We start from the raw sequence: 9,190 nt of genomic DNA, 5'->3' as shown, positions 1-9,190 counted from the left end.
GGGGGTGGGACACGGGGCGGGGGGGCAGTGAGCCAGAGAGAAAAGGGGGGGAGTGTGTATGTGTGTGTGCATGGAGGGGCAGGGGCAAACTAGATGGTGCATGCATAGGGGTGTGAGGAGGGGGTGAGCGTGCATAGGTGTGTGTCATGAGGGGTGAGTTACAGATGTGTGTATATACATATATGTGCAAGTGTGTTCAGGTGTGTGTATGTGTTAGAGGCTGTGCTTGTGGCTACAGGATAGCAGAGTGTGTGTGTGTGTGTGTGTGAAGGGTGGGGGTGTCCATGCACCGTGGCTCATCCCCACGGCTCCCCATGGGGTAGGCTGCAGCACAGGAGTGGGGCCAGCTGTGGGGCAGGTGTGGGGCCACCATGGGGCAGTCTGTGGGGCCGCACAAGTCAGGCCATGGAGCAGGGGCCTGCCCTGTGCCCAGCATTCCCAGCCCATTGCATGCTGCCCACTGCAGCTCTGGCAACCTCTGGCAGGAGGGAAACTGAGGCACAGGACCTGCCCATGCCCAGGGCTGACCCACCGTGCTGCCACACCACAGCTCCCAGGGCGCTGGGGCACCCTGCAATAGGGGGGAGGCAGGGGGTGCCTTGCCAGGGCAGGCTGGGGGTGTGCCTTGCCCAGCACAGCCCCCACCTCCCTCTGCTCATCCACTGCCCCCATCTCCCCCCAGATCGACCAGGATGGGCTGACGCTGCCCGAACGGACCCTCTACCTGGGGCAGGACGAGGAGAGCGAGAAGGTGAAGGGGGGGCCACCGATGCTGCAGGCATGAGGACACCAGGAGAGGAACCAGCACCCAGCATGGGTGGCAGATGGGAGGGCACCCTGCTGTCGGCAGTTCTGGGGCTGGGGTGCCTGTGGAGTGGCACTCAGTGTCCCTTCCCTTGACACAGATCCTGGCCGCGTACCGGGTGTTCATGGAGAGGCTGCTCACCCTCCTGGGGGCTGAGCATGTGGAGCAGAAGGCCCAGGAGATCCTGCAGCTGGAGCAGCATCTTGCCAACGTAAGGGGGATGCCTACCCTGGGCTTTGGGGTGCCCTTGCCCAGCCCTTGGGCACCCCAGTCCCAGATCTTTTGGGACCTCCATGCCTAGTCCTTAGGGACCCCATCTCCATCCCCTTGGGAACCTCCACTCCCAGACCTTGGCGACCTTCATGCCTGGCCCTCAAGGATCCCAGACCCTTGAGGACCCCGTGGCAGATCCTCAGGGACCCCAGCCCCAGCATCTTGGGAAACCCCAGTCCCAGCCCTTGGGACAACCACTCCAGCCCTTGGGGACCCCTATGTCCAGTCCTTGGGAACCCACTCCAATCCCTTGAGGACCCCATGCTCAGCCCAGACCTTGGCGACCTTCATGCCTGGCCCTCAAGGATCCCAGACCCTTGAGGACCCCGTGGCAGATCCTCAGGGACCCCAGCCCCAGCATCTTGGGAAACCCCAGTCCCAGCCCTTGGGACAACCACTCCAGCCCTTGGGGACCCCTATGTCCAGTCCTTGGGAACCCACTCCAATCCCTTGAGGACCCCATGCTCAGCCCTGGGGGACCACTATGCCCAGCCCTTGGGTGCCCCAACTCCCAGGCCCAGCCTTCAGGGCCCCACTGGCAGCAGAGGGTTCCCAGGGCAGCAAGCCAGGAGTGTTGTGGATCAGCAGCCCCGCTTGCCCCAGACCTGTGCCCCATCCCTGTGCCACCTCCAAGGCGGACAGTGGGATGGTGACAGCCATGCCCACCCCATGCAGATCACGGTGTCCGAGTATGATGATGTGCGGAGGGACGTCAGCAGCATGTACCACAAAGTGACCCTGGGCGAGCTGCAGCGCATCACCCCTACAGTGAGTACCCCTGGTGCCCAGCCTGCCACCCCATATCCCCCATCTGCCCTGTGGCCCACACTTGCCCCTGTCCCCCTGCTCCATGTCCTCTCTTGCTGCCAATCCCGTGTCCCCCAGGCCAGCCTGCACCCTGTGTAAGACAGCACAAGCCCCAGCACAATACGCCAGTGTCCCCAGAAATGTCCTTGCTGCCCCCCCATATAAGTCCACTTGAATCCATCCTGCACGTTCCTGGGTGGGAAGGGGTGGTGGGAGGCTGGAAAGCCTGGAGGGGCTTTCCTGCGTGGTGGCATGGAGGGGCGGGGGTCCCTTGCCCCTCCGACAGTGCCCACCCTGGCAGTTCAAGTGGAAGCGCTTGCTGGACCGCATCTTCCACGACAACTTCTCGGAGGAGGAGGAGGTGGTGCTGCTGGCCACTGACTACATGCACAAGGTGTCTGACCTCATCCGTGTGACGCCCAGCAGGTGAGGGGGGCTGGCACCACCTGTGCCCTGGCACCTTCCCCAGCCTGGCAGGGGGTTGGCAATGGGGTGGGCACAGGGTGGCTGTGGCTGGTGCCCCCCATCACCCCCATCCTGGGAAGGCCAGGCTGGGCAGGGGGACTCCGGGGAAAGGCCCTGGGAAAGGGCACTGTCGTGGGCCCCACAGCACCCTGGTTGTGCCCGGCCACCTGCTGAGACCCCCCCATGCTAGAGGTCACCAGACTCATCACACAGCAGGGAGGGACACGGTGCCAGCCCGTCCCCGGGCCCCCACAGGACATGGTCACCCCCATGGCCTGCCTGGTCTCCAAGCAGGGATGTCCCCACCCTGGTGCACGCTCCCCACCCTCCCCGTGTGCCTGAGGACTTGCCCAGCAGGGGGGCCTGATCCTGTCCCCCATCACCAGGATCCTTCACAACTACATGCTGTGGCGCATTGTGGTGGTCCTGAGCGAGCACCTCTCCACCCCATTCCGTGACGCCATCCACGAGCTTTCCAAGGAGATGGAGGGCAATGAGAAGCAGCTCGAGCTGGGCAAGATCTGCCTGAGCCAGGCCAACAAGCACTTCGGCATGGCCCTGGGCGCCCTCTTCGTTGAGGAGCACTTCTCCTCCACCAGCAAAGCCAAGGTAGATGATGCTGCCTGTGGGCATGAAGCCACCGTGTCCCTCCTGTCCCCTTGCTGAGGTGCCCGCCACCACCTGGCACCTCCCTGAGGACTGGCTGGCAGGGTGATGGGTGGTGAGGATGCTGTGCCAGCACCTGCGGTGACCCACCATAGGTGCAGCAGCTAGTGGAGGACATCAAATACATCCTGGACCAGCGCCTGGACGAGCTGGACTGGATGGACGAGGAGACGCGGAGAGCGGCCAGGGCCAAGGTTGTGGCCCCCAGCGTGGACCCCTGCCCTTGCCTCCACCACGGCCTGGAGGCATGGGGGATGGGGGCCTGACCCCGCTGCTCACTTTGCCCGCAGCTCCGGTACATGATGGTGATGATCGGGTACCCCGACTTCCTGCTGAAGCCGGAGGCCATTGACAAGGAGTATGAGGCAAGGGGTGGCCCAAGGCCATGCAGGGGTGTGGGCACATGGAGGGGGGAGATGGTCCCCGCATCTGCCTCAGGGTCTGCAGAGACCAGGATGGGGAGATGCTGCCCCAAAACAAGCCACCTCCTGCTAGCTCATTGTGCCCACCACTGGCACGGCCACAGCCACAGCCACACGGGCAGTGCCATGCTGTCCCTGGGGTCTCAGATGATGTCCCCTTCCCCACATTGCACCCCCCAGAGCTCAACCCCATCCTCAGCAAGGGTTGGGGGTACCCCTAACCCTGCATGGCCCAGGGACCCCACGGAGGTGTCGGATATGCAGCCACCCACGTGGGCACACAGAACAGGACATGAGGACACACTCGTGCCACATCCAGCCCACGGCCACAACCCCACACCCTCAGTCCCCAAGGCTCATGGGGGTGGGAGGATGACCCAGCCCTGCTCCCCACACTCTTGGGGCTGGCATGCCCCTGACATGGCCGTGTCCCCCCAGTTTGAGGTGGACGAGAAGACCTACTTCAAGAACATCCTCAACAGCATTGCCTTCGGCATCAGGCTCTCAGTGAAGAAGATCCGGCAGGAGGTGGACAAGTCTGCGTGGGTATCCCCTTGCCCTGGGGGGGGGGCATGGGGGGCACAGCACGGCCCCACCGATGCCCCCTGTCCCCATGCCCGGTTGCACCCCACGGGGTGCAGGCAGGAGGGCACAGGGCAAGCCAGGAATGCCCCCCTGACACCCCAGCTGTCCAAGGGGGTGGCATTTCTGTGCCCCCCGGTGCCCCCACAGCCTGGCACCGCTGTCTCTCCTTGCAGGTGGCTGCTGCCTCCCCAGGCGCTGAACGCCTACTACCTGCCCAACAAGAATCAGATGGGTGAGGCATTGCCCGGCCCTCTGGGCTCAGCCCCCCAGGGGCAGGGGGTGTGGGGAGGCCCCGAGGTGGGGGGCATGGTGCAGGGTCCCCTGGTGCCAAGTGATGCTGCAGGTGGGCATGAGACAGGGTGGCCCCCCAATTGCAATGCTCTCCTGTGTCCCCAGTGTTCCCCGCTGGCATCCTGCAGCCTACCCTCTACGACCCTGAGTTCCCGCAGTGAGTGTGGGGCTGGGGCATGGGTGGGGGGTGCCAGGGCAGGGTATGGGGGTGCCAGGTCCTGGGGTCACCACCATCCCTGCCAGCACCGTGCCCTCCACTCTCTCACCTCTGCTCCCCCTGCAACAGGTCTCTGAACTATGGCGGGATCGGCACCATCATCGGGCACGAGCTGACCCACGGCTACGATGACTGGGGTGAGTGACCCCACACCCCGTGCCAGGGCGGGAGGTGGGTGGACAGGGTGCAGCCAGGCAGGGTGGGGGGCAGGATGCCTGGGTCCCTCGGGACTACTGGTGGCAGCAGTTGCCTTGGCAGGGGGACAGTACGACCGACACGGGAACCTGGTGCATTGGTGGACAGAGCGGTCGTACAGCAAGTTCCTGAAGAAGGCGCAGTGTATCGTCAACCTCTACGACAACTTCACCGATGAGAGAGCATGGCTCTGCCCTGCCCAGCCCTGAGACCCGACAAGTCATCACACCTCAGCTGGTTCCTTCCTCAGGGCACTGGGTGGGGGAAACTGAGGCACAGCCTCGGTGCCAGGGGATGGGGGATGCCTGGCTGGGGGGGGCATCTCCGCTCACTCCATTTGGCAGGGGACACCTCAGCTGGGAAATTCCTCAGGGCACTGGGTGGGGGAAACTGAGGCACAGCCTCGGTGCCAGGGTGGGGATGGGGGATGCCTGGCTGGGGGGGGCATCTCCGCTCACTCCATGTCTCTCTTGGCAGGTGAATGGCAAACACACGCTGGGGGAGAACATCGCTGACATGGGGGGGCTCAAACTCGCCTACTACGTAAGTGTCCCCCCACCCTGGGGTGTCACGCCCCCGGCGGGGCCATGGGGCAGCTGCTGATGCCATCCCAAGGGGGGGTGGGGGGGCAGGAGACCCCCCAGCCCCACCTTGCTCCCTGCAGCAGGGAGCAGGCCTGATCCAGCTTGCTGGTTGCTGGGGGGCTTTAGGGGGAGGCTTGGGGCAGGTTTTGGGAGCACCCAGGCTGTGCTGAGGGCACCCCTTATTCTCCAGGCCTACCAGAAGTGGGTGCGGGAGCACGGACCCGAGCACCCCCTGCACCACCTGAAATACACCCACGACCAGCTCTTCTTCATCGCCTTCGCCCAGGTGAGCCCCTGCCCTCCCTACACGTGGCATGTACCGGGGCGGGGGGGGTCACCGAGTGTGGAGCCGGTGGCCCCGAGGGATGGGGCAAGAGCCATGCCGGACCTGGTGCCCACCGGTGGGTGCTGGGACCCGGGGTGCCCCATCTGGCTCACCCATAGGAACCTTTCTCCCCCACAGAACTGGTGCATCAAGCGGCGATCCCAGTCCATCTACCTGCAGGTGCTGACAGACAAGCATGCCCCAGAGCACTACAGGTACCGGCTGGCCCCAAAATGGGGGGGTACGGCAGGTGCCAGCTTCCCCATGTCTGGCAGTGCCATGCAAATTGGGGTGGGCACCAGCATGGCACCAGAAGGCTCTGGGTGGGCATCCCTGGAGCAGGGGATGGGGTGCTGCTGGGGCGAGCGGGTGCCCCAAGCAGGGTGCATGGCAGCAGCGGGGGGGGCAGAGGGTGCTCAGCTCTGAGTTGCCCCCCTCTCCTGGCAGGGTCCTGGGCAGTGTCTCGCAGTTCGAGGAGTTCGGACGGGTTTTCCACTGCCCCAAGAACTCGCCCATGAACCCAGCGCACAAGTGCTCAGTGTGGTGAGGCTGATCCCCCCCGGCAGGCTGGCACCCGCCATCCCCATCTCTGCCCGAGTGCCACCCTGTGCCCACTCCCCACCTCCTCCCGTCTCCCCCTCCTGCTCTCCAGGCAAAGGGGGCACCCCCAGGTGATGCAGGAGGTCACTCCCCCAAAGACAGGCACCCACTGGAGGGGTGAAGGCAGTGGGGAGACACTCGGGGTGGGCATGAGCTCCAGCCCAGAGGCAGCTGCCTCCTGCCCATCCCCTTACTACCCCCTGCCCTGCGAATTGCGGGGGCCCTGAGTCCCCATGGAGGAATGAGGCAATGCAGGGCACCCCCCAGGCACCTGTGTACTCCCTCTTCTGTCCACCCACCCCAAAGCCTTCACCCAGCCCTACCACATCCAGCTCAGTGCTGGTCAGGGCAGGGAGAGTGAACCAGAGCCACCGTGGGGCTGCCCCACGCCAACCCCCCCCACACCCAGTGCCCTCCCTGGCACCCCCATGCCAGCCCCATCCTGTCCCCACATCAGCCCTGCCAGCAGGTGGGCACAGCCGGCAGGGCTCAGGGCCAGGTGATGCCAGCCTGCCCCAGGAGCGTGGGGACACAGATGCCTGCTGTATTTTTTGCTGCTGTTTCTGGTCAATAAAGTGCTGGATATGCCGGGTCAGTGCAAGGGGCTGGGGCCGGGGGACGGGCAGCAGCGGGCAGCACCCCCAGCCCTGCCTGCAGGGCACAGAAACCCACACACCGCTAAGATGCCTGTGCCACCAGCGTCACACCCCACGTTTATTAACCACCGAGCACCCTGCGTGGGTGGTGTAGGGCCCCTCTGTGCCTGGGGTTCGGTGCCCCACGGCTGCCGCATCCGGACCAAGGATGCTCCAAAGAGCTACCGGCCACCTATGGGTGCCGCAGCCATAGGAAGGGGGGGACGCAGGTCTGGCAGCGCCTATGGGTGCCGCAGCCATAGGAAGGGGGACGCAGGTCTGGCAGCACCCGTGGGGTGCCCTGGGGCTGTGGGGTCAGTGGAAGAGGGGCAGGAGGAGAGTGGGCAGGAGCAGGGCCAGGGGGGTGGCGCGGGCACTGGGGGCAGAGCCCCGCTGGTGGCAGGCGGTGTAGGGCTCAAGGCAGGCAGCGTAGGCCATGGCGTGGGCCACGTAGGTCTGCTCCTGCACCCCGTGGAAGAGGTGGGCCATGGGGCCCTTGGCCAGGATGGCCACGTCCTCGCCGCCATGGGTCTCCGAAGGGAGGGGCACGGCTGCCTGCTGCAAGTAGTCGTACTGCTCTGGGGAGGGGGGAGAAGGGGGTGAGAGGGTGAGTGGTGGCCCCCAGCCCCATCCCACCACCTGGCCATGGTCCCTGTGCCCTCACCGGCTGTGTGATTGTCCACATTGGGCCGGCTGGTGGCCGGGTAACCCGGCCCGTTCCCATAGAGGATGGATGTGTAGGTCTTGCCGTCAGCGGCTTTGCTGGGGGCCAGACCTGCGGAAGAGGCGATGGAGGGGGGGGATCAGTCAAGAAACCCCTGTATCACCCCTCCGGCCACAGCCCGGGTGCCCCGGAGCCGGCAGCGCCCAGCACGGGGCCATGCCCCACTCTTGGTGACCAGGCAGAGCCCTACCGAAGATGGAGGAGCCGCGCAGGGTGTAGCCGCCAAAGGAGAAGACGTGCGAGTGGTCAGCGGTGACGACAGTGAGGGTCTGTGCCTCGTCTGTCAGCACGCCTGCCCGCTCGATGGCCTGGTCGAATTCCACCGCCTCCGTCAGCGCCTTATGGGCTGCACCGTCATGGTGGCCGTGGTCGATTCTGCCGCCTGCAGATGGGCACCCATGGTGGGCTGGGGATCGACGGCAGCACCCCCAACTCTTAGCCCCACCCCAGAATGTGGGACCCCCCTCTCGCCCGTCCCAGGGGCACCAGCCCCGACTTATCTTCCACAAAGAGGTAGAAGCCGTTGGGGTTCTTGCTCAGGATGGTGATGGCCGCCTCCGTCATCTCGGTGAGCGATGGGTCCGTGGTGGTGTTACGCAGCAGGTTGTACTTCATGTCCGCCGGTTCAAAGAGACCTGGGAGGGGACGCATTGGGGACAGCCTCAGTGCCTGCACACATCCCGGTGGCTGCCAGGTCCTGGCGCATAGGACATTTGTTACCCATCAAATAATTCACGCTGGGGTCAGCAGCGGCAGCCAGCATCTCCGTCCTGTTCCAGACATAGCGGGCGCCCTGCGGGCAAATCCCACAGGGGGTTAGCGGGTTCCCGGCCCCGTGCCCGGCGGCGGTGGGCAGAGGACTGTCCCTGTTGTGTCACGCACCGGCCGTGCCTCCAGCCACAGGTTGATGAGGTTTTTCCTATCCTTGCGTATCCCATTCTCTGTGGTGTAGGTGGGATACTCGGGGTCTGGTGTCCCCACGGGGGTCATGTATTTCCGACCACCCCCCAAGATCACCTGGTGGGGATGAGACAGGTGCAGCGTTAGCGGGGGTGCCCAGGGGGGTCTGCCCTTGCTTCCCCCCTCCACCATGCACGGGTGCTCACATTGATGTCGACGTTGTGGACCAGCTGCCAGGCGATGTCCTTGCAGCCCTGGAGTTCGGCTTCTGTGGGCATGCTGGCATCCGCGTACCAGTTGCGGTTCACAACGTGGGCGTAGGTCCCCGAGGGCGATGCGTGCTGCACCCGTGTTGTCGTCACGATGCCCACTGCCTTCCCTGTCGCCCCCCCACCCGTCAGGCCCCACGAAAGACGACCGGCGGGGGCACGGGGTCCCCCACCATTGAGCCCTGGGATGCTCGTGGAGGGGGCAGCCCCTGGCTTGATGCCCCTTGTCCCCGCAGGGTCCCCCCCAGTCCCGCTGCCCCGTGCCCCCCGTTACCAGCTTTGCGGGCTCGCTCCAGCACTGAGATGACTTCGTTGCCTGCCGTGGTGTTGCACTGCGAGAAGCGGGCGGCTGCGCTCAGCCCCACCGTCTGGTAGTTGCCCTTCACGCCGCAGAGGTAGGCTGTGGCTGTCCCCGCGCTGTCGGGGA

At 65.2% G+C, this 9,190-nt stretch overlaps 2 protein-coding genes across 3 annotated transcripts in view; one reads left to right on the top strand and one right to left on the bottom strand.

The window, feature by feature from the left end:
* ECEL1 (endothelin converting enzyme like 1) overlaps positions 1–6,182 on the top strand; it is an 8,271-nt gene extending 2,089 nt beyond the window's left edge. Inside the window, exons 2-17 of one of the 2 annotated variants that reach the window (XM_009282388.1) lie at positions 683–751; positions 906–1,016; positions 1,754–1,846; positions 2,187–2,311; positions 2,737–2,959; positions 3,112–3,210; positions 3,307–3,381; positions 3,877–3,974; positions 4,197–4,255; positions 4,420–4,471; positions 4,601–4,668; positions 4,790–4,908; positions 5,204–5,269; positions 5,501–5,596; positions 5,774–5,850; positions 6,083–6,182. In XM_009282388.1, the coding sequence (XP_009280663.1) occupies positions 683–751; positions 906–1,016; positions 1,754–1,846; positions 2,187–2,311; positions 2,737–2,959; positions 3,112–3,210; positions 3,307–3,381; positions 3,877–3,974; positions 4,197–4,255; positions 4,420–4,471; positions 4,601–4,668; positions 4,790–4,908; positions 5,204–5,269; positions 5,501–5,596; positions 5,774–5,850; positions 6,083–6,182 (1,530 nt within the window). Of the gene's footprint in view, positions 1–682; positions 752–905; positions 1,017–1,753; positions 1,847–2,186; positions 2,312–2,736; positions 2,960–3,111; positions 3,211–3,306; positions 3,382–3,876; positions 3,981–4,196; positions 4,256–4,419; positions 4,472–4,600; positions 4,669–4,789; positions 4,909–5,203; positions 5,270–5,500; positions 5,597–5,773; positions 5,851–6,082 lie in introns of both variants that reach the window. The other variant, XM_009282386.1, reaches the window with a different exon arrangement.
* A 1,003-nt stretch (positions 6,183–7,185) lies between these two features.
* The window catches only part of LOC103901485 (intestinal-type alkaline phosphatase), a 3,282-nt gene continuing 1,277 nt past the window's right edge, over positions 7,186–9,190 (bottom strand). Inside the window, exons 5-12 of the mRNA XM_009282385.1 lie at positions 9,038–9,190; positions 8,701–8,873; positions 8,477–8,611; positions 8,315–8,387; positions 8,097–8,229; positions 7,785–7,978; positions 7,535–7,645; positions 7,186–7,448 (exon numbers count right to left, since the gene is read on the bottom strand). Of these exons, the coding sequence (XP_009280660.1) occupies positions 7,186–7,448; positions 7,535–7,645; positions 7,785–7,978; positions 8,097–8,229; positions 8,315–8,387; positions 8,477–8,611; positions 8,701–8,873; positions 9,038–9,190 (1,235 nt within the window). The remainder of the gene's footprint in view (positions 7,449–7,534; positions 7,646–7,784; positions 7,979–8,096; positions 8,230–8,314; positions 8,388–8,476; positions 8,612–8,700; positions 8,874–9,037) is intronic.

This window comes from Aptenodytes forsteri, unplaced genomic scaffold (assembly GCF_000699145.1).
Source record: "Aptenodytes forsteri isolate BGI_AS27 unplaced genomic scaffold, ASM69914v1 Scaffold404, whole genome shotgun sequence".
Lineage (NCBI taxonomy): Eukaryota > Metazoa > Chordata > Aves > Sphenisciformes > Spheniscidae > Aptenodytes > Aptenodytes forsteri.
This window is presented reverse-complemented; position numbering and strand designations above follow the sequence as displayed.